The sequence below is a fragment of the Diceros bicornis genome, chromosome 2, assembly GCF_020826845.1.
Source record: "Diceros bicornis minor isolate mBicDic1 chromosome 2, mDicBic1.mat.cur, whole genome shotgun sequence".
Taxonomy (NCBI): domain Eukaryota; kingdom Metazoa; phylum Chordata; class Mammalia; order Perissodactyla; family Rhinocerotidae; genus Diceros; species Diceros bicornis.
In genome coordinates, this window is record NC_080741.1 from 46,609,846 (window position 1) to 46,633,607 (window position 23,762).

The 23,762-nt window shown below is 51.7% G+C and overlaps 1 protein-coding gene across 8 annotated transcripts in view; it reads right to left on the minus strand.

The window, feature by feature from the left end:
• Positions 1–3,675: 3,675 nt before the first annotated feature.
• Positions 3,676–23,762, minus strand: part of ZDHHC3 (zinc finger DHHC-type palmitoyltransferase 3) — a 68,180-nt gene continuing 48,093 nt past the window's right edge. For 2 of the 8 annotated variants that reach the window (XM_058556544.1, XM_058556550.1), the window contains exons 4-8: positions 23,019–23,115; positions 22,253–22,334; positions 22,050–22,145; positions 17,829–17,959; positions 3,676–6,410 (exon numbers count right to left, since the gene is read on the minus strand). In XM_058556544.1, the coding sequence (XP_058412527.1) occupies positions 6,150–6,410; positions 17,829–17,959; positions 22,050–22,145; positions 22,253–22,334; positions 23,019–23,115 (667 nt within the window). In that variant the 3' untranslated portion in view covers positions 3,676–6,149. Of the gene's footprint in view, positions 6,411–13,614; positions 15,326–17,828; positions 17,960–22,049; positions 22,146–22,252; positions 22,335–23,018; positions 23,116–23,762 lie in introns of those variants that run through there. The other 6 variants (XM_058556562.1, XM_058556590.1, XM_058556555.1 and 3 more) reach the window with 3 other exon arrangements.

The window sequence follows — 23,762 nt, forward strand, 5'->3', positions numbered from 1 at the left end:
TCGTACATTTCTAGTTGGATTAATTATAAGGTGTATTATAGTTTTTGCTGCTTTTGTGAATGAAATATTTTTCATTATATTTTCTAATCGTTTGCTGGACTATATGGAAATTATTGATTTTGATATACTGATATATCCAGCAAAGGACTTTACCAAACTCTAATGATTTGTTCCTGAAAGAAGGTTTCTAGGGGCCAGCCCCGTGGTTTAGCGGTTAAGTGCACGCGCTCTGCTACTGGCGGCCCGGGGTTCGGATCCCAGGCACGCACCGATGCACCGCTTCTCCGGCCATGCTGAGGCGGGGGTCCCACATACAGCAACTAGAAGGATGTGCAACTATGACATACAACTATCTACTGGGGCTTTGGGGAGAAAAAGGGAAAAAAAAAAAAAAAGGAGGAGGATTGGCAATAGATGTTAGCTCAGGGCCGGTCTTCCTCAGCAAAAAGAGGAGGATTGGCATGGATGTCAGCTCAGGGCTGATGTTCCTCACAAAAAAAAAAAAAAAAGAAGAAGGTTTCTGCCAGCCTATTTCTTACAGGGTGTCTGAATAGTCCAAGGAAAAACCAGTATACTACTCTTTCCCTTAGACCAGGGTTTCTCAGACCTTAGTGTGCAAATTACCTGGGGAATATTGTTAAAATGCATATTCTGATTCGGCAGGTCGGGGTGGAGCCTCAGAGTCTGTGTTTCTAGCAAGCTCCCAGCTGATGCCGGTGTTGCCAGTGGGGTGGCTCCCCAACCACACAGTGAGTAGAGAGAGGTAGAGGATTCCTGTCAGGTGACGCATCGTGAAACAGATGCTCCTTTTGGATTTCATATAAGAGACAACTGTTGCTAACACCCATGAAGCAAGAACCTCTATCAACCCAGGCGGGGTTCCCAGGAGGGTCTGTGAAATGTCAGAGCTGGAAGGGCCCCTGGAAATCAGCTGGTTCAACCACCTTGCTTTACATCTGAGGAAACTGAGGCCCAGAGAGGTAAACCGAGTCATTTAAAGCCTCAAAGCTGGGGTCCCACATTGGGTGAGCGTCATACTGGGGTCAGCTTTATTCTCAACTAGCCAGGAGACTGACCGTGAGCACGCCTCAGAGATTCTGCACCTCAGTATAAAATGGGGATACTAGTGTGACGTGTCCAGCTCACAGGACTATTGTGAGAGCCAAATGGGCTGAGCAGTAAGAGGAAAATGGACAGAAGATGGCCTGAGTGCCTAATGGGACCGAGGTCTGTCTTCAGGATCTTCTGATCTTGCAGAAGAAGCTAGAAGAGTGTGTATGGTCTTCAACAGTGTAAGCTCCTGGATCTTATGAGGTGCAACTAACTCAAGTTGTGAAAATCACTGTGGGGACCAATACAGCATGTCTGAGGCTAAACTTGGTCCTCAGCTTGCCAGTTTATTAACAAGGCTGCCAACAGCCAAGATGCTGCCAGTGGTCCCTGCACCCTGACTGAATGTTCCAACCCCACCGGCTGTGTCTGATTCTCCAGGCTTGGGGCCTAATCATCAGTATTTGTCAAAAGCTCCCGAGGTGCTGTCTCCTGAAATCCAAGGATTCCCTCTCCTGGGTGCTGCGCTCCCAGCCCTCCTTGATCCCCGAAGGGGCCCTCATCTGAGGAACAACAGGTGGTTGGGGGCTTTCCCTCTGATATCTGCACCCACTGAGCCCGAGGCTGGTCCTGCCCACCAACCGGAAGCAGGGCTGGGAGACCAGCTGGTGTCAGTTTGCCGCTGACTTTCTATAACTTCGGGTAGCTTGAAACTGTGGTGCCTTAAGCCCAATGCCATGGCTCCTGTGCTTCCCCAGGGCCGGGTGAGCCTTCGAGTCACCTGCAGTTTAGTAGGAATCTCCAGTCTTCCAGGTTTAAGAATCCCCAGCCCCTTGGTGGTGGTGGGTGAGCCAGCGGCCCCTCCAACCTGTGAGTGATGGTGTGGGTAAGTTAAAATCATGAACCTTCAAGGGGGCCAATGCAGTGGGGGAGGGAGACAATGAATGGCCACACCTCTCCTGGTGAGGGTACCCTGCACACCTCCTGCTCCCTCCAGACAGACCTTGAACCTTCGCCAAGGATACTGGCAGCCTCCTCCACCTTGGTCCCATGCAGACAAATGAGAGGGAAATCCCTCTCACCTCTAACACCTGAAACATCCCACATCCTCCAGGCAGTGTTCAGAGAGTGATCAGAGAACCGCCCTCCCACAGTAGCAGGCTGATCCCTGGCCCTTGCCCTGCTCAGCACTCACAGCCCACGGGCAGCGTGAGGACAGCCAGCCCTGCGCCCCCTGGAGTCTCCACCAGACTTGGGCTTCCCTTTGCAGGAAGGCTTCCACTTGGAAACCACCTCGCATGTGGTCCTAGACCTGTCTGTGAATTTGCTGGGCCTATTGCTTCAATTCCTCCATCTCTTCCATTTTAGCCTGCGTATGGCCAAGGAAGTACAATTTTCCCTAGCCCTTCTGTCCCTCCCATCCACCATCCCACAGGAGTAAAGCTGCCTTTGTGACCCTGTGGGCCTCCACCTCAGGGCACAGAGAGGGCAGGCCAGCCACAGGGGATACTGACTTTGACTAGCCCAAGGAGGAAAAGGGTTTTAAATAAGGGTGCCCCTTCCTGATCTTTGGGGTAAAGAAGACACCACAAAGGGTGCTCCACTTGAAGCCTCCTGCTTTGCCCACCACATCTCACCAGTGCTGGTGGCCCGGGTGAGCCCAAGGGCTGGCCTGGAAGCAGAGCCAGCAGGCAACACAGGAACCCACCCCAAGATGGCCCCAGGCCTGGGGACAGGCTCTCTCAGGGGGCAGGTTGCCCCTCAGGGTAAAGGCCAGGCCAGCCCAGGAGGAGGCTGCTTTCTCTTTCTCAGAAGCCTCGGGCAGGCCCAAGGGAGGGAGACCCCACAGCCAGCAGCACCCACTTCCCTTGAGCAGGGGTCCATTGCGGGGAGTGGGGGCGGTCATCTTGGGAGGAGGCGCCTCCTTGTGCCAGCTGAAAGCGCATCTCTGTTAACTGAAGCCATTCCTTTTTGTTCTGCCCTCCAGAGACCTGCTCAAATGGTCGATATGCTTTTAATGAAACTCTGACTGCTTCAAGATGACTCTGTGGTCCCCTGGGTCACTTGTTTCTTTCTGTGAACAAGCTTCTTACAGTAGCTTGTGCTGGGGATCATGTGAGCACTTGGTAGCCGTCCGATCCTCTGAACGTCCCAGGTCAAGGGACAGTCTCTCCGAGGGGCTGGGCTTCTTTATTCTGGGCCCTGTTCAGGACGCCCAGCCCCTCTCCCAAAGGCTGTAACCCCAACTGGACACCCTCTGGCGGAGGCACGTGTGTGGGTTGACTGAGGGTTATTTTCTGTGTAATGTGCATGACATTCAGGGGTGGGGGGCAGGGCTGTAAAGTCAAACCCCTCAATCCTGGGCACTCTTGCCCCAATGCCCACCTCCCTGGCATATGGTAGATGCTCAATAAATGCTCCCTGCATGAAAGGTGCCTTTTCCTTCTGCTGGAAATCCCACATAGGAGGTGACTCAGAGAGAAGGGTGTAGTTAGTGACTCTGCATGCACAGTTCTGGCCTGCGTGTGACACTCACTGGTCTCCCCCACAGGAAATGGAAGAAAAGAGGCTTTCGTAGAGGTGCCCTTGAGATATCTCCAAGACAGGAGACTCCAGTCACTAAGGTCGAGCAAAGAGCTTTTTATTCAGAGAAAGAGGCAGAAGTTTGCGCCCAGCCTCCCTCCCTGTTGGCCCTCGTCTTGTCAGTTTGAGGCTAAGCAGAATGTTATGCTGTCACCAGCCACCGCAGAGGGAAGGCCACTGTGTCACTGGTGTGGGGGTTGGACAGGTCATCACCCACGCAGCCCTGGCTAGGGCCCAGTGCAGCCCCTCCCAGGACAGGGTCTGAGGTGTCTGAGGTCTAGCACGGAGATGGGCTCAGCAAGGAGGCACGGGCCAGGTCTGACTCTGTGCGGGTAAAACGCCTTCCCACCAACCAATCTGAAAACAGAACAGGCTTCAGGGCTCATGGGGACCTCTGCTTTCAGACCAAGACACCCCAAGGAAGAGCAGTTTCAATCCCACTGTGCAAGGACGTTTCTCAAGCACACACCTCTGACCTCGGGCCTGAACTTGGCAGACTGATGTCGTCAGCCAACAGTGACCAGAGAACTGTCTCCCCTTAACTGACCCTCTGACTGCGGCCCCCTCAGGGACTCAGGCGGCACTGCCTGGAGTCTCTTGGGTATATAGTCCGCCCTGCTGGCACCCCAGGGCTGCCTTCTGGGTCAGGACAACAAAGAGCAGGCCTCCACGGTCAGAGGACAGCTCTCTCCCAAAGGGGTGAGCAGCAACGCCCTGCCCAGACTTCGAGTTAATGGGCATCATTGTTAACTATTAATAAATAGGAAAGCTGATATGGACCAAGAAGATTGGCCCACGGCCTGGCTGTGGAAGGCCCGAGCCTTTCTGGTTGCTCTGTCAACGCGACGCCTGCCACCAGCCCTCTCATGGGACATCATCAGAGAGCTCTGAGCAGGGGTTAGAACAGAGATGGCTCTGTGAACACCTGCCCCTCTGAGCAATTAACCCCAGAGCCTGGTGGTCATCAATTTAGGCAGGGGGTCTGACAGAACCACTGCCCTTCATGGAATGCCCAAGGATGCTGTCCAAGGACTAGGTCACTGCCTGGCCCTCCTTTCTTTCTCACGGTCACCACAGCCTTCCTAAGTGTCCTAGGTGGCACCTCCAAATACTGACCTTCTTCCCCATTTAATTGGGACGACAGGCCCCCCTGGACCAGGACTCACGCTCTGCCTCGAGCTGGAAGAGGGGCCCTGAAAAGAGACCTTGCGTGGGCAGGCTCTGCCTTAGTGCCTGAGCCACCAATATTGGTGCCAGCCAATTCCAGGGCAATGGGCCAAAGAGAAGAACAAAGGCCTCTGCTGGCAGTGGGGGGTGGGGAATCCATTCTTATACCTAAGTGGGACACCAATCCTTCTGTTGGACTTTGTGCAGAAGATGCTGCTTCAGGAACCGCTGGAATGGGGTTTTGGAGCCCAAGAACCCTGCTCAGGCCTTCAGGCTTCAAATGGGGTGACCAGGGTCCAGGCTCATCTTGGTAGAGTGTGCGGGGTATGTGTGTGTCTGTTTGTCTGTCTTCTTGGTTCATCAATCTACAGGCCCTGGCCACCACCCATCCTTTCAGAGACAAGATGGGCACTACCTTGGGAGAACTGGCCTTAAACACATCGGCCGGTTTCTGGTCAGTTCTGCCCATGTGGTTGTTAGACTCCCTCCAGGAGGGAGAGTTAAATTCTGTTCTTGTGGGGGAGGTCTGAGTCCCCAGGAGCTCTAAACAGGTCCTCCCCCAACTCCCACCTGGGAATGGACAGATTTGTAGCCACAAGGCAGGACAGCGCCCAGCTGACTCTATGAGGACTAAAGTCTACGGACCGGGAGCTAAGTTTTGGCGCAGCTGTCATAACTCAGGCTTGTTTCCAACCTGGACACGTCCCGCACGTGTGTGTCTGTAGCCTAGTGTTGGGGTCCTCTCTCAAACCACAGCTGACCCTTAAAGGTAGTTGCGGCAGCCAGGCCTTTCTCCGAATTCAGGCAGGCAGCAGGGGGCCCCTTTCCCGGCTGATCTCTCCTGATGTCAGTGTCCCACCTCAGGTCCCTAAGGCCAGCCCTGCTGTGTCCTTCCATCATAAGGTCATGGCCTTAGTTCTCAAAAGCCAGGAGCCAGGGCCCCAACCTTCCCAAGAGAAGACAGACATCCCAAGAAAAGCCAAAGGCAAGTTCTTTTCTGTCCCCGGGCTGCCCTGTTCAGAGCTTCCTTTGCTGGGGGACGCTGCGCAAACTCGAAGGACATCCAGTCTGGAGAATGGTTCCTGACACTCCCTCTCCTGGCGGACTCCTCTTAGACGAACTCAGAAAAAGTCCCTCGAACCTTGTGTCACCCTAGTTCAGGCCCCACCCCGAGACCTGGCTCAACACGGGGAGTGGGAGTGGGTTACAAAGGACAGCAACGCCAAGTGAGCGGCCTGAGGGAAGTAGCGCGTGCAGGGGAGCGCGTCGCGCCCACGAACCCCGTAGCCACAGGCCAGTGTACAGATTGACAGTGACTTTTTAGTGTCCATCCCTCTCCCACAGCAGCATTACTCATCTATCACCTCCACAGAGTCCTTGTACTTCCCCTCCTCTGACTGCTCCTCCGTCGTCGTCTCCGTGTTGTCGGTGTCTGACAGCGATGCCACCTGCCGCACCCAGTCCCTGTCACGCAGAGGCTCTGGGTGACACGGTCCGGAGAAGGGGTTGAACCAGTTCAGGGAGAAGTCCCCGCCAAAGGTCTGCTTTACCGACTCCCAGCTGCCTGTGTGCTGCCTGGGCTGGTGCTTCCGTTTGAGGCGCTCAATGCCCTGGAGGGACAATGGGATAGGGAGGGTCAGCAGGTCCGGGCTGTGCCCCCTCAGGCACACGCCCCAGCCCGGCACAGCCCAGCACTGAGACCCAGGGCATGGGTGGATGCGGCTGCTGGGGCACAGCCTGTTGTGGGCAGGTCAGGCCTGGGAGGCCCTTCGAGGGCTGATGGGGCGGAGTGGGGAGCGGCGTGGAGCAGCACAGCAAGCAGGGCTTTCCGGGAGAACTGGCCTGGGTCCCACCCATCACCAGGCCTCCCCCACTTTCCTCTCACAGGTGCAAGGGTTTGCCCAGCCTCACCAAGCAAGGCTAGCTGCTGCACAGGGGCCAGGCTGCCCAGTGGCCAAGGACCAAGAATTGACATCCCAGGCCTCTCTGGGCATGAGTGGGCCACCCATCCCGAGACCAGTGAAAAAGATGACCCCTCCCTAAGTATCTAGGCCACTCCCCCCATGGTAGGCACTGCAAACTTGGCATGAAGAAGGATGACAGGCTTAAGGGGAGAGCACAGGATACAAACACGTGAGATGAGGAAGCAGATGTGTGTACAGCTAGTGCCAACATGCAGCGGGCAGCTGGAAGGTGCACAGGGTCACCGTGGGGAGGCAGAGGCCGGCGTCAGGTCTGCTCATGCAGCATACACACCTGTGGCCTCTCCCAAGCTGCCCACTCACCTGCCTCTGGGTGTCGGCTGCGACTCAGCCACCCGGCCACAGAAAGAGGATGTTGGGTAAGGGCAGAAACCCAAAGGAGTTAAAAGCACAGCTGGGCCACCTCTCCAGGCCCACAATACCCTCCACAGAGCCTTTTACCCCCCAGTGGGGCCTCTGTCTTCTCCATCTCTTCTGAAAGCCAAAGGAATTGGCTGAGGGTTTGCCAGGCACGATACTGCTCATTCACACGACTCTCCGCCTCAGAACCATCTCTGAGTACCTAGTTGTGGCTTTCTCTTCTTTTCCACACAAGATCCTCACATAACTGGTATAATCCTTTCTGTTACGCAGAAAGAGAAACTGAGGCACACACATAGACTGAGATCTAACCACACCCTGGGCCAGCTTGAATTCTCCCGCACTCTTTCTTCCCATACCATCTCAGAGATTTAAGTTTCTGGGCTTTTGAGAAAATTGTAGTTTAAAGAATCTGATCTCAAAGTATCTGCTCATAAGATACTTTACTAACTACAAAGGGTAAAACAGTAACTTTACAGTAAGGAAACTGCAGATATCACCCTAACCCAATCAAAGTTAACATCACCAGTAATGAGACATATCAGCGTCATGTGCCTCAGATACGGTGCACCGGGAAGGAGACAACGTCACCTCAGTGGTTCCCCTGCCCAAAATGCATCGTCTCAATCTAATTATGAGAAAACATCAGACAAACGCAAGTCGAAGGATAGTCTACAGAATACCTGGCCTATCATCTTCAAGAGTCCAAGTCTGATGAAAATGTTTTGAAACCAGGTAGAAGCGGTGGTTGTGCAACATTATAAATGTACTAAATTCCCCTGAATCGCACACTTTAAAATGGTTAATTTTAAGTTCTGTGAATTTCACTTCAATTAAAAAAAAAAGAGTCAAGTTCACGAAAGACAAAGACTGAGAACTGTCATGGATTGGAGGAGACTAATGAGACACGACAAACGATGCACCGTGGCATCCTGGAACAGAAAAGGACGTCAGTGGGACAATTGGAGAAATGTGAATAAAGCATACAGATTAGTTAATGGTATTGTTTCAATAATTTCCAGGTTTTTATATTTGTATTATGGTTATAGAAAACGTTTACATTTGGAAAGACAGATTGAAGGGTATATGAGAGCTCTTTGTACTATTCTTACCACTTTTTTGTAAGTCTGAAATTATTTCACAATAAAGTTAAAAAAATGAAAAACAATCTGAGACACAAAGATTTATGCAACAGTCTTAAACAATGAATTATAACAACGAAAAGTTGGAAACAATTGAAACGTCCAATAATGGTGGCTAAGAAAATTATTCTATAAAGCAGAACACTACGCACCTATTAAAAAAATGGTGTTAATACAGTTACACGTGACATTGGAAAATCTTGTCTATGTGGTGACAAGGGAAGAACGTAAAGTTACCATGACATCATCATGGAACCTGTGGTCACCTTGGGGGATAGGAGTTTAGATGATTTGTATGTATTTCTGTAGACTTCCCACACATTCCAAGTTTTCACCAATGAGCAGGTGTTACTTTTATAATCAGAACAAAAAAGATGTTTCAGAAAATGGACCTTGCTGACACAAGTCTCGAGGGAGCCTCACGTGGGTCATGAGTGCAGGATGCCGCACTGCTCTCGGACTGGCCCCTTGCCAGGCCTCCCCACTTAGCAGAAGCAGTGATGGCTCACGAGGTGATTGCTTTGGGGATCCTGCATTCCTTCCTGGGTGATCATTTGCAGCATGTCAAGAGAGCATTTTAACCATGATTGCAGGGTAGCTGGGACATCATCATGTGGCAGACCAGGCTACAGAGGGGACACCCAGGAAGGACAGATTGGCTGTATCCACACTGACTGGGTTCACTCACAGCCATGACTGTGGGTCCTCATGACAAACAAGTATTGACACTTGGCAGATGGGAAAACAGAGGTTGAGAGGCCATGACAGTGGCCAAGCCTTGTCCTGCTGGTCACACATGAGAACCGGGACCAGAATTGGTGTCTTCTCTCTGCCCAACGTGTTTTCAGTCCTACTGCAAATTCTTACTCTGCCTGTGCTGATCTCAAAGGCAGAGAAAAGCTGTAAACAGAAATGAAGCAAAAGAACCACAGGATTACTATTTTCCATTCCGATGGTGTGTTCCCAGAAGAGCCCTCTTGGATTATACTCAACCTCCTCAGCAAGCTCGTAAAAGTACTCCAGACAGCGATGAATCGATGTCCACCAGATGAAGTTCCTCAGCAGCTGAATGGACAAACATCCAAGGAGTGTCAACTCTGAGTCTGGAGAGAAGAAAATATTCCAGACGAATCTGATGTATAAAAAAGGCAGGAGGGTCTGGACCCTCAGGCTCAGGAGGAGCCAAATCGGTCTCTTTTTCCAGGCAGGACTCAATTTTGAGCTTTGCGTGGATTTAAAGGCGTCCTGAAGGCAAAGTCCTTAAGCTGGAGGTTCGCAGAAGCAGCAGTAATACTGACTTCAGGCTCAAGCGAACAAGAATGGTTGATCCCTGGTAAGGGTACGGTAACAGCCTAAGCCAGCACCTCTTGCAGGGAGTGTGTGGCCTGGGCCTTTCGGGCCTCGTTTGCCTGGGTGACACATAAGTCGTGATCTGTGAACAAATCCACCAATGCCCCAAAGTTAACGTATCAGTACTAAGTCTTCCAGAGACCCAAGCAAACGCTCTGTAAGGACTCAGCTGAGACCCACAGAGCAAGAGCAGGTGGTCGCCCTGCTCCCTCCATCACCAGATGCAGCAAGGCAGAGATGCTGCAGCCCACGCAAACCTGCCCTCCTCAGAGATGGCCAGATAACACTCTCTCTTCGTCAGTGAGAGAAGACAGTGAGAGAAGACACATCTTTTTATTGCAACCCACAATAGAAAACACTTTTCTGTTGCAACCCAGCATGATGCGCCCCCCCCAAGTTTCATGCAACGATACTTATTCTCCAGTGTGTAATGCATTATTTTTTATTTCTTTTAAAATGCTGTTGCAAACCAGTAAATTGATCTCATAGATCATGAACAGTTGTGACCATGGTTTGAAAAGCACAGCTCTAACAGAGCTAACATTTACTCAAGCCATACCACGTGCCAGATACCATACTAACATTTATCTTCATTACTCTCAGTTAATCCTCACATCAACCTTGTGACTTACATTATCTCCCTGATTTTACAGATGAGAAAACTAAAGGTCAAGTAAGTTACTGCCCAAGGTCACACGGGAAGGAAGTAGCTGAGCAGGCATGTGAACCGGGGACTGAGGCCAGGGCCCAAATGTCCCATCATCGGACTACGTTACCTCAGCTGCAGAACTCCAGGGCGTCCTTTATGTCCATGTCAGAGCACGTGCCTTCCCCCAGAAGGTTTTTGCAAACACTACTCTGCAATGCTTTTCATAATTCCTTGGATCAGTTTCATCAGCTCCAGTGTGCGCAGATGGAGAGGGATCCCTGGGGCCACTCAGCTTTGCTAGGGTAATCACGCTGCTCAAGTCATCAATGATTTTTTTCTTGAGGGAGAGGGTTGGGAAATGAAGTCTTCGGTTTGGGAGAGTAGGCTGGCCAGTGGCTTGTTTCTCTTTCAATGGGAATTCTTTATCTCCTATGAGGTGACTCTCAGGTAAGATATGTATTTAAAAGATACAAGAAAAAGCCACATGGGTGTTGAGGCCCACAGATGGACACTAAAGGCCAGGACACGTGCTCTAATTACTCACCCGCCACCATTCCCATTTGGAGGACCCCTGCTCCACTCTTTCCCCTCTCCCTTCTGGACGGTTCTTCACCCAAAGGGCCCCTTGGTCCAGAAACCAGTTGGACAGATGAGATGTGCGGGAAGACTGTTGGACAGACTAATAATTTGGACCCCCTTCAAAAAACCAGACTTTCCTTGTCTTCTCAGCATTCATTTGTTGGGGAGGCTGCGGGTTATGTGGGAAGAGGACTCACAGTAGGCACCCCCTAACCAGCACCACACTGAGCTCAGCAGCATACAGGACCACATCATCAGCAGGCATCCAGGACCACCTCTGGGGCGACCCCTGCACACCCCAAGTGGATTCTCAGACTTGAGCGTGTGTCAGGATCACCTGGAGGGCTGTTACAGTCCAGCTTGCTGGGCCCCAGCCTCTGAGTTTCTGATTCAGCAGGTCTGGGGTGGAGCCCAAGAACGTGCCTTTCTAACAAGCTCCCACGCGATGCTGATGCTGCTGGTCTGAGGGCCACACTCTGCGACGCGCTGCCTCAGTGCACTGCCAGCACGATTCCTGAGATGGCTTCTAGCAAAATCTTCCTCTTCACATTTCCTTGGTGCTGAAGGGCCCCTTCTAGGCTGAGACCCCTGGCTGGCTCACCCCTCAGGCTGATGCACTACAAGTCTTGAAATGACAGAAACTTAAAACCCATTGGCCTGGCTGGGAGATCCCAATGCAGGCTCCCAAGATCTGGGGTTTCTGTGTGATGCTGACCTCACGTGGGTAGTTAATAAACATTTCTTAATCTATCTCTTCTGAAAGATTCCTGCATCAGGAAGCTGGATTTTAACTTTCCAAGCGGCCTAGCCGAACAAGCAAAAGCTGGTAATTCAAGGTGTCTCACTTGGGGTTCTTCCAAGAAAAAACTATTACAAAGATGAAATGGTATGACTAAGAGGAGACTCGGCACATGCACTTCTACCCAAATTCACTGTGTATGCACACTGTCACCAAGCCCATACAAACAGGCGATTTGTTTGGACCTAGGACTTTTGCATGTTCCATCTGGTTGCTATGAACACAAAACTGAAGCTGACAGGTGGGAAGGAGTCACTGAATGCAACTTGCCATGTCACCTTCCTCTTTATTTTTCCCTTCCACTTTCCACAGCCCATGTTCTGAAACCCCGTGGCTACTACTGGCTTGTTTCCCATGCGTGCACCATTCAGTGCTGTCCGAAATCCTGCACCGAAGCAAAAAGCTGGGGCAGCCTTCGTGTAGAGAGATGTCCTCTTTTTTTAGCCGTCTGCGAACACTGAGAGAGCTCAGCAATGCCTGTTTCTTCTTGTGTGGACGCCAGGCTGGAGACCAATTACTATACTGCAAAGGACAGCCACATTCCTCAGTCACTGTGCTCTCTGCAGAATGTTTTCCAACTCAACGAAAATGAAATAGGAAAAACACAGGGAATCTTGGGGTATTCCTATCCTCCTAGTGAGTGCACATTTCACTCTTGCTTGAGAGCTGGGGAACATTCATTCTTTCAGCCAAAGGGCTTGTAAAAACCCAGAGGGAGAATCATACAGGATGTCGGAAGGAGCCTTCCTCTCTGGGAGAGATATACACAGTATGCTCAGGTTTAAATGACGACTTTCTATTTTTAGGACTCAAGAAAAAATTCAATATATCTTCAGCCCTAACTACTGCATTCCTTAGAATTTCCATGAGGGAAAACCCAACCTGGGTCACTTAAAGAAAAAGGCCCTTGAGGTTGGAGTATTGTGAGGGCATCCAAATACTTAAAAATATTCCCTGAGTTCCAGTCTCCCTCCTCGGCAGGAGGACAGCACGGCAGCACTGCCTCCCAAGGGATGGATCCCTGAGGGGTGGGAGCAGGGTCAGAGCCTTCTCAACTGCTCTGAGTCACTTAACAGCCACACTTCTTTCACACACCTAAGTGAACTGTTCAAAAAAAAAAAAACGGGACCGGCCCAGTGGCGTAGCAGTTAAGTGCGCGCGCTCTGCTTCGGCAGCCCGGGGTTCGCAGGTTGGGATCCCCGGCGCGGACTGACACACTGCTTGTCAAGCCATGCTGTGGCGGCGTCCCATATAAAGCAGAGGAAGATGGGCACAGATATTAGCCCCAGGCCAATCTTCCTCAGCAAAAAGAGGAGGACTGGTAATGGATGTTAGCTCAGGGCTAATCTTCCTCACCAAAAAAAAAAAAAAAAAGAGGCATGTGGAAAACATGCTATAAACTGGATTTAAAAACAGCATTTAAAAAAAATTTCAGATCTCAGTCTTGACTATAGCATAAATAGGACAGTAGCAGCAAGTCAAGGTTAATGGACTTAGAAAATGTTGCAGAGTTCTTTGGTTAAACATCAAAGGGATAATGGAGAGCTCCTCAAAGCAATGCACCAGAACTATTTGTGGCGATTTTCAGCGATTTCCTCTGGCTGACTTTGCTTTCTGCTGGGTGGGCAGAGGAAAATGAGTCTCTCCCCCATGCCCAACCCTACAAGCAAACTCTGCAGACTTGATGACTTTCCTGTAGTAGCAGAGAGCCCGGGAGCACAAGGGAAGGGATTCAGGCTGCAGAAAGCCAAAGGAGAGGGGCCTGGTGGGGCAAGCTTGCTCAAGAAGGGACCGTAAAGGTCCTTTAAAAACACAGTAAACACCTCACTCAAGAGAGGGAGTATGAATAAACGTCCTTTAAAAGCAATGAAACAAACAGAGCAAACTCGTGTTGACTGGACCATTGGCTCTCCCCGCAGGTAACGCTGAGAGAGAGCAGAGCTTAATCAGAACAGATTTTGGAAAAATTTTATTGCATTTTGTTTCCATGTGGAAGCACTGACAGAATTGAAAAGAGGCAGCATGTTTCGCTTACTTTTCTGAAAAATCACATGGCTAGATTAACTTTTTCCCTATCCAGGACTGGATTTTATAAGCCTTACCCCCCACCCCCACCCCAAGCAAAAGCTAAAAAAGGAGGTTTGTGGTGATGATCACTTAAAAAAAATGCATGTGTAAGAGTTCACAGATAGTCAGTATTCAAATTTCTGTGATTTTTGCATTTGCCGGGCACTCCCTGTCTCCTCACCTCCCCCACTATCTTCAGGCCTTCCTCTTGCAAATGAGACTTGACACAGGAAGTGCCTCCAAAAGGAAGAGCTCTTCAGTCTCAGGGCCCTAGCCTCCATGAATCTGCTTATTCCAGTGAATGGGATGGCTGTCTACCAACTTTGAGAAGTTTGAGGGCTGCAATGTCGCCCTCGCATCGTGGTCAGCCCCAGGCCAGGTCAACAGTCTCCCAGGTTAAAATATAGATAAGACATGGGCATGTGCCCGTTTATGGGTCTAAAATATCAGAAAGTGAACCCACTTTAGAGATTTACAAAGTGAGGAAAAACAGGTTGACGGTGGGGCTGCATGTGCTGGGGACTGTGGCTGTTTCACTCGGCATTAACACTGCTTCACTGACATCTTGCTTGGGGAGGGAGGGAGGTGGGGTGGTAGGAGAGTAAGCAGATGCAACAAAGGAAAATGCAGCTCGCCTGAAATTTGGAATTGTTTTCTTCTTTTGATTGTGTAAGGCATTTTGAACCAGAAAAACTTCTTCCCTTCACACTCTTCCACATAATCAGAAGGAATGTAATTAGTGATTCAGAATACAAATAAGACCTCTTTCATCTGTCTCCCCAACCCCTTAAAGTCATTCTACACACCGGAGCCCATAAAGTACAAGGCAGGCAAGTGATTTCATGAATTAGGAGGCAAATCGCATCCACGTGGGGGATGAGGCTGCTGTGTCAAGGGCCCTTCTGAAGGATCCAGCCCTGATCCTGCCCCTCTCAGGCCTCAAGGGGTAAGCATCCGTCTTCGGTGAGGTTTTAAGTCCCATCGGGGTGCCTGCCACTGCCTCCTGGGCAGTGAGAAGTCACAGGTCCTCCTGGCTCTCCTATGCATCCCCAACCAGGCGTCCAGACGGTCCATCCACGCACCAGCGTCACGCCTCACTCAGTTAGTAGAAGTGGGCATGGCCGGAGATAGCACCCTCCACATTAGTCATGCCAGACAGACAGCAGAGAGGAAACCAGAGGCCAGAGAAGTGATTTTAAAAAGGGAAAAAGAAGAGCAGCTTCGGTCACCAAAAAATAGAAAGGATGATCTGTTAAAAATAAAACATGGGAACATTTTTTTTTTCTCTGCAATGCTCAGCCATTTTATACTTGAGACATAAAAAAAAAGTTTTAGAGTAGTTGTTTTGCTTTTTCGGTTTAAACATTCATGAGAATGGATCGGACGGTAGTGCTGTGATGTGGTTTGTGTCTGAGTGGCAATGCTGGTCAGGGGTCCTTCAGACCACATACTGGTACGGGTCTGCCTTCCCTTGGTCTGGCGTGGCAAAGGGGCTGGCCCAGCCTAGAGAGAAGGGGTGGCCAAAAACGGCTTTCATGTTCATCCATTTTGTTTTTTTAGCCCATCTTCTCTCTTCCTTTTTCAATTGTTCTATTCCCTGAAAACAAGAACAATCATACTTTCAGTCAAGCATTTTATTGCTGAGGTTTTGGGGAGGGATGTTTATTAGCTTGAGGTGAATGGAGGAAATGCTTCCTTTTTAAAGCCATAAAGCTATCTACATATTACATGTTTCTTCTCTTTCTCTCATAAAAAGTGTTAAAGAAAAAAAGATCATACTTTTTTTTTGGGTGGGCTCATATTTACAAGTCCCTCCAGGAAGGGAGGGAAAAATGAGCAAATCAGCAGGCCCCTAGGCCATTATTCCTAGTAGATCCGGTGTGTTTTGTTAAGTGAAGGAGGCCATCTACACAGACCTGAGTCCTTACTGGGTTCTCAGAGGCGCCTCTGGCCTGGTGCTGGGCTGTGTGTGGAGGGCTGGGAAGGCTTTGGCGTGAGAAGCCTCAGAGCTGGCGGGGAGCTCACGATCATGACAGCCAATGATGGCTGTTAATTTGCCACAGCTTCAGAGGAAGTTTGAAGCTACTATGACCACTTTGCAGACAAAAAAAAAAAGGAACAAATCAAATGACTGCTCTGGCGCTGTCAGTCTCACCAGCCAGGGAGTCAAGAAGCCCCCTGCTTTGCAGGGCTGGCGAGGCACAACTGAGAAGGTCCAACAGGAGTGAGAGACTGTGGTGAGGGGAGAGGTCACCACAGAGGAGGAAGGAGAAAGGATTAGTATAGGTTAGAGGGGCTGCAGGGATAGACCAGTCAGCCTCAGTCACGGCAAAGGTCTTCCTAGTGCTCCTGTGGGGAGAAGCGTGACCCAAGGCCACCTCAGCACTTGTTGCAGAGCCAGCGCCATGCCCTCCACCCCCAAGTCTCACAGGAAAAATGGGGGCTGGGGGAGAAAGCTGGTCCCTCCCCTTTTCCCTTCTTCAGATGGAGCCAGTCAGCACGCAGGGCCTGAAACACGGCCCTGCCCAGTGGGACAGGAGAGAAGCAGCCTGGCAGGAGCCCGGCCAGGGGTCTGTCTGCTGTGGTCTCTGGTGAGGTGGGGGAGTAGGGAGGGGGCATGAGGGGACAGCCCAGTCTGAGTCTCTATTCAAAGCCTAGGCATCTGGGAAGATACAGGTCAAGGGGAAGACACCCTTTCCCACGAGCATCAGGGCCCTCTGTTCCTTTCTCCTTCCCTTTCTGACACAATTCCCTTTGGGAATGGCCCTGAGGGGAAGAGCAGCTAGGGCCAGCGCCATGAGAGCTTTCCTTCTGGCTCCCCCAGAGCATGGCCTATGCGGCCTGGCAGCATCCCAACAGCAGGCGGGGCCGCACAGCCACCTCTAGATTCCCTGCAGGTTTCATGCAGAAAGGCTGGTCATATTTAATGCTTGGATACACAGCTGGATCTACACCATTGGCCACTATTTTTACAGAAATTCTTTTGCAATGATATTATTTCTTATAAAAGAAGAGAAGTTGGTGAGAGCTCCCCAACTTTCTAAACCCGTCGAGAATTCCCACAGATCCAAATGAAAGTGCCTTGGCAGCCAGACAGCATCGTCCTTCTCTTCCCTGAACGCTGATTTTCCACACCCACAGGGGAGGGGGCCTCAGCAGCAGTGGCAATGTCTCGGTCTTCCTCTGAGCCTCCATCTAAGGCTGACTACCCAAGAGGTCCCAAACCCAGGCCCCGACCCCAAAAGGTCATTAGACAATTGTTGACAGCTGCCACCTGAGGGGGACCTTGGGAAGCCAGGAGTAGTGCCAGGATGGACTCACGACCTGATGCCTCTGCTCCTCACCCCAGTGCTAAGTTCTGCCCCTTCCTCCTGGGGCCCCTTACCTGGACCCCAAAGCCAAAAAAGAAATGCCCACACACAGCCATGGATTGACCACCTTGAGGCTTCTGGACACTTTAGGAAGGTTGAGAGGTAGCAGCAGTGGCACCAGGGGAGCGGACGCCAGTCTGGCCCAGCCAGCAGCTTCGAAGCTCCCAGAGAAGGAGCTGTGAGTAGGGGGAAGGTAGGGGTGGGGAGAAGGCAGTGGATGAGGACCACAGCTGGGGCAAGCAGAAGTGACCTAGAGGCCCGGTGAGAGCTTGCTGCCCACTGACTGCTCTGCGGGGCTCAAGGCACGGCTGTCTCCTGACTCTGCCCTCAGGACCTAGTCATGAAGTCACCTCCTCTGGGAAGCTGACCTTGCCTATGCCACCCGGCTTAAGGCACTCTTTGTCCACCACCCTGTCTCCAGGCCTGTGGCCCCCAGATGCGAAGGGTGTCCCAGTGCCCAGCAGAATGCCTGACACAGTGCTGTGTACAAGACAGAACCATCATGAGAAGATGCAAGGATTGGTGGCAAAGGGAGCCCTTCACCAAGGCTGCTGGGCCCCATTCCTGGTGTGACCTGCTGTGCCGGCCCCAAGTGGGGAGGACTCGTGTGTGCGTGCAGATCCAGTGTCACGGCAAATAGAGGGGCCTGGCCTGCAAGCATGCCTCCCAGCCACACTGGGGCCTCCCCCGACCCCAGGTGCAGAGGTGGTGGGCAGGCCGCCTGCTTACCGTCTCATCTGTGCAGATGGAGTGCACTTGGGTCCCAAACATCACCGACGTGAAAATGAGGAAGAGTAGCCCCTCAAAGCACAGCAGGATGAGGAGGATCACGGTGGTGGGTGGCGAGAAGGAGCTGCACTCTGAAAGAAAAGGAGCACATGGGGCTCATGGCCGCTGCTTGCTGCCCACCACCCAGAGCCCCCAGGGCTCCCACTCGGCCTCCAGCAGGACTGGTTCCTCCTGAGGCCACACGTCCCTGGCCTCCAGGCCTTGGCAGGGACCATCCTGCCCCACGCCAGGCTGCACCAGTGCTCCTCAGAGGAGCCCTCCTGCTGGGGCCTCCCCTCCCGAACACGCATCACTCCTTGCACACTGTCTCTTTCCTGGCCAGCACGTGATGTCTGTATCCTGGTGCCAGGCACAGTGCCTGGCACATGCAAGGACCCAGAAGGGACTCAGATCTGAGGCAAGAAGGCCTGAGGACACCACAGGGAGACCTTCCTCTCCTCAGAGCACAACACAGGTTGCACAGGTGGAGGGGCCTCAGTCCAATCCTGGTCTGGCCATGAGTTTTCTGGGCATTCCTGTATGAGGCATGGCCCCCTCTGTGCCACTATCTGCTGGTGAGAGGAAACGGCAGGTCTGGAGGGCCACTTGGTGGCTTTGGGATTCGAAGCTCACCAATGGGCAGTGTGACTGCTGCTCTGGTGCTGACCCAGGTGTGAGAACCCCCACGGCAAATGTCCCTCTCAGGATCATCTGCATCGCTGAGACAGTCAGTCTCCAAGGCTGGAGTCGACAGGAGCAGTGTTTTCACTCTCTTGGCTCCTCTACGAGCCCACTGTGACCTGAGGCAAGCCTTGTCCCTCCCCAGACCCCTACTCCCTCCACTCTAAAGTGGTGAGGTTTGACTAGATGTGTGGTTTTAAGCAGCAGAATCCTTTGTCTGAATAAAGTCTAAAGCAGAAACCCAACCAGAGAAAAGCAGAGGTGCTGTGGGAGACGGTGGGAGTGAGCAGGGAGGGGAGCCCCTGTTCTGGCTCTCCCCACCCAGGCAGCCTCTCAGGAAACCCCTGGGGGAACTTGGCCCCCACTGGGAGATGGCTGATGACACCAGCAGTGCAGTCTTGGCCCTGTGGTTGGCACTACTGCCCAAAGACTCTTGCCCTCACTGATAGCTGTTGCCTGTGCTTGTCAAGCCCGGGTTGTGGTTCATGTTTCTCGTTGCTCCAGTGCTCAGGCCTGTTTCCCTGGCTGGAGAGGTCCAATCCTAGAAGGCAGAGTCGGGCTTCACTGGGCTTTGGGAATTCAGGGAGTAAGTGCCCCCTGTGAGCTGCCCTGCTGGCTCCCTCACAAGAACATCAGAAGGGGAAAGGGAGGTCAGATCTGGAAACCAGCTCCCGAATCTGGGAACTCAGCACTCTATGGGTGGTACGGTAAGGAACATCTCATCTAAATGCTTTCATCTTCTCACGTTTCCCTTGGAACTTATTGCCTCCAGATGGTTTCCCTTCTTGGTTCCCTGCTGGGCAGGCCTTGGTTGGGGTGGCCCAGCAGCCTGATGGGCTGGCCCCCCGTGGCCACAGGTGTGGCAGCTGCCTGCCTGGCCTCTGGTGGGTTGCTGGGAAGGATGAGGGCTCTGAAGTCAGGCAGACAAGGTGGGGCCTGGATCCTGGCACCAACTCCTGACCTTGAGCTCTCACTAAGATGCCCCCATTGATATTCTGTTCTGGCCCCATGTGTTTCCTATCCCCTGCACTGTGGAACTACCTGCTTTTTTCCTTTCTTGATATCTGCTGCTTCTACTGCACCTCCAGCTCCAGGAGGGTGGGGACGTTGCCTCCCTGCTGTGCAACCAACTTTGGAGCAGTGCCTGACCAGAAAAGAATCTGGGCCAGAGGTCAGATCTCTCAGCTTTTAGTTTTCCCCTCTGTACAGTGGGATGATTGGGAATGCATGAGAACATCTGTACAGCTCGGCCTGGCCCAGCCCGAGCACACGGGGATGCTCACTGGGTGGAATTGTCTTGCTCCCTCCTTACCCTGGAGCTGGAGGCAGAGCCCAGTGCTGTGGCCTGTTTTCCATTCTCGCACAGCACCTGGCCCCTCCTGGGCTGGCCCCAGGAACTAGAGATCGAGTTTGGAGAGGCAGGAACCAGCTCCAGGGAATGTGGAATGACCTCCCCACTCTTCTTTAAATATCAACTCCAAGTGCCCTCATCCTTGGGAACAGCCCCCTGCCCCTTCTTACACAAGCTGGATGGCCCAACAGCTCATCCAGGACTGGACCGTGATGGTCTTAACTTCACAAATGGCCAACTCTCAGGCGTCCACTTTGGGGACTGTCTGGCACCTTCTCAGCCTAGCTGCCACAGGAACTGGGTGCCTCAAGCCTCCTCCATCAGGAATCTTGACCAAACACAATCAAGAGCATGCAGGGAGGACCCTGGGCACTGGAGCCATCCAGGCAGGGCTGGGAAACCCCGCTCCAGACCGAGGCTTGAATCGCAGGCCCTCTTCTCAGCTGTGTGAGCTTGGGAACTTGCTCAACCTCTGTGAGCCCCAGCTTTTGTTGTCTGCAAAGTAGGGAGCATCTCTTCTACCCTGCAGGCTTGTTACAAGGTTGAAATAAGGCACTGCTCAAAAAGCCCTGTGTGCCATGCCTGGCTTTAAGTGGGCATCAAGAAAACGGCCCCTGCCAGCTCCACTCCAAAGACAGAGGCATTCTGCCTCATTGATAGTCTGTGTTACTCTCATCACTGCCCATGTCTGTTAACCTGATGATGGGTGGGCGGTGTTTGCGATAAGATGTCCTTGTCAGACTCCACTAGCAAGTTGCCAAGACCACATCTGGAGTTGAACTGGATCCCCAGGGCCTAGCAGAATGTGTGCCCTTTCAGAATGTTCACCAAGGAACTTGCTGGTGACCCACCCAGCTATGCAGAATGGTATGATCTCCAGAAACCCACTCGTCCCCTCCCTCTTCTCCCTACTAGCTTGACCTTCTCCTCTCTGGCTTATGCCAGAACTGTGGTAGTCATGAAAATGGGGAGACATGGTGCTATGGACTGAACTGTTTCCCCCCAAAAGTTGTGTTGAAGCCCCAACTCCCAATGTGCTGGTATTTGGAGATGTGGCCTTTGGGAGGTAACGAGGATGGGATGAGGTCAGGAGGGAGAGTAGCGCCCTTATGATGAGATTAGAGCCCTTATAAGAAGAGACACCAGAGAGCTTGCTTTTCTCTCTCTGCCATGTGAGGACACAAGGAGAAGGTGGCCATCTGCAAGCCAGAAAGAGAGTCTGCACCAGGAAATGAATCTGCCAGCACCTTGCTCTTGGACTACCCAGCCTCCAGAACTGTGAGAAATAAATATTTAAGCTTACTAGTCTATGGTATTTTGTTATGGCAGCCCAAGTGACTAATACACATGGTGTTCTCTTCCCCTAGGTGGGGTCAAGCCAGACAGAGCAGGGGGCAGGGCCAGGGAGAGTAGAAGGGGGCAGATGCATGCTATGAACAGAGGCAGGGAAAGCCTCTTCACATCCAGTTAGGAGCTAAAGCCACCGTCCTTTTCACAGCCTGACAAGTTCTGGGGAATAATAATAGCAAGGAAATGCCCAAGAAGTCAGTAAGTAAAGGGGGAGCAAAGCTTCTAAAAGATGGTGAAATGAAAAAGGGAAAAACAGTGGATATATGATGTTCCTGCTCAAGATGTTTGTCTCACAGATTTTACGTGTGAAAGATCCAGCCCAGCAGGTGGCCTCTCTTAATTCTTCCAGCATCAACTTAAAAACATTTATTTCTTATTTTTATTCTGCTTTAAAATTTTATTTATTTATTTTTTTCAGCATCTATTTTTTTCCCCTCAGGATTATGCAATCTTCTGGTGGGAGTTTCCTCCTCAGCATTTGTACATTTAAATGGGATACTTCTAAAGCAGAAAGACTTTGTCTACAATCTTAACGTAAATTGGTGATTAAGCAGTTAAAAGACAACCACCACAAAAAAACAAACAAATTAACAAAAAACCTCCATGTCCTAGCCAGAAAGTTAAACGTGGATTTCTGCAAGATTGGAACGACCTTCAGTTAAGGTGCCACGTTTAGAGACATGGAAACAAAAGTTCTCTCCTGGCGTGGCTCCCACTCCCTGAAACGTGCCTCCGTGCTGGGGCCTGCATTTTCCCTGGGCACGCTCAGGCTAGGGGGTCTGTCCAACTCACTACTTTACCTGTGGAACTGACTTTAAGGGGCTGCTTTTTTTCATGAAGAGAGATTCGGGCTTCTGCTGTTTCTTCCCTGGTCAGTCCATAGGCTTGCAGGAGATCTAATAAAATGAGGTTGGCCCCTGGCACCATGATGGAAACAAAGAGCCCGCCCCCGCTGGGCTCATACTCCCCTGGAGCAGGGAGGGAAGCCCTGGCACATACTCACTTGTCCAGTCTTCTTCAAAGCAATGCAGGAAGTGGAATCCCACCATGATGAGCGCGTGCAAGGAAATGAGAGCTATGTACATCTGAAATAGGAAAGCAGTGCAGACACCATTGTTGTGAGAACCTTCTGACTATGCAGGCTCCCAGGACAGGGACGCTCAGAACCTCCCACTCAGGAACACTTAGTTAGGCTGAGGGCTGACTAGGAGGGGGCCAGAGAGGCATCTGGTGGTTTCCCCACCAGCTCCCCTGCCCCAGGCCTGGGTCTGAGGTGAGCAGCCATTCACTGGGAGTATGTGGGACAAGAACAGAAACAAGTGCCCGTCACCAGGCGTGACCTGGGCTCTAGGTGACCTGGGCTGCCCTGGGGAGCTCCAAGCCTGCTGCTTCTCCTCACTTGAAAAGTCAGGGTGCTGACTGCCAACGGCCCCTCCAGCCCTCACACTAAACATACTCCACCTACCTGCAGCTAAGGGTGGGTTTGCAGTCATCATGAAAACTGCCTTCTTTAGCTACTTAGATTGGACACTTGGGATAGGAGCCCAGAACACAGCCCCTGCTTACAGCTAATCACCTTGAGTCCACTTCTAAACGCTCCAGTGAAGGGCTTGGGAGCAGGCACTTGTTGACCAAGGTGAGCTCTGGCCGAAAGGCGGAGGTCTACATGGCCAGGCAGTATTCTGAACACCGAGTGCTGAGTATTTTCAAAGGAACAAAGCACTCCATTGCTTCACAGAGGGTGGGGCAGAATTCGGAAACTGACTTACTGTAAACAGGACGAAGTACTTCTGGTTGTTCTCGCCAACACAGTTATTGACCCAGGGACAGTGGTGGTCCATCTTCCGAATGCACCGCTTACAAACACTGAAAGAGCCCACAAGGCAGACCTTCAGGGGTATTAGTCACGGGAGGGCCGGAAGGGAACAGAGAACCCACGCTCCAGCTCCACTCTTCAGAAATGGCCCCCTTGGGCACTACACAGTGTTTTGCTGGGTGTGTGTTGCAAGGGGCTTGGAAGGCAGGGTCAGGACCCCCAGGGTCACAGTCATTCCAAATAGGAGGACACTCATTCACCTCCAAGGCCTCTTGTCTTGTTTAACATAAAAATAGGATGGAACTAACATGGCTGAGAAAGAGGCTGCTCTCCTGAGGTAACACCGAGCTGCAAATCTGGTTTACCGAGAGGACAGAATGAAGAAGCAGTTTCAAAAACTCGACAGGATGAGATAGGATACAGAAAACAGCTGCTCCTAATTTCCCCCAAAGACCAAAAATCTGGGGCTAGGTGGAACTTCCGCCAAAGCACTGCCTTGTGCTATCAGGGAGAGTGCGGCTGACGGAAGAGAGCGCTAGACGAGTTCAGAGCGGGTCAAGTGCAGGGTGTCTCAGGGTGGCAGGAAGCCCCCCTGCAAGGACCTTCTAGCTCTCAGATAATATCCACTCAGCCAAAAAAAGCCGAAAAGTCATTTGAGCTTAAGGTTGGTCAGAAATCTCATTAATTTGCAAATTAC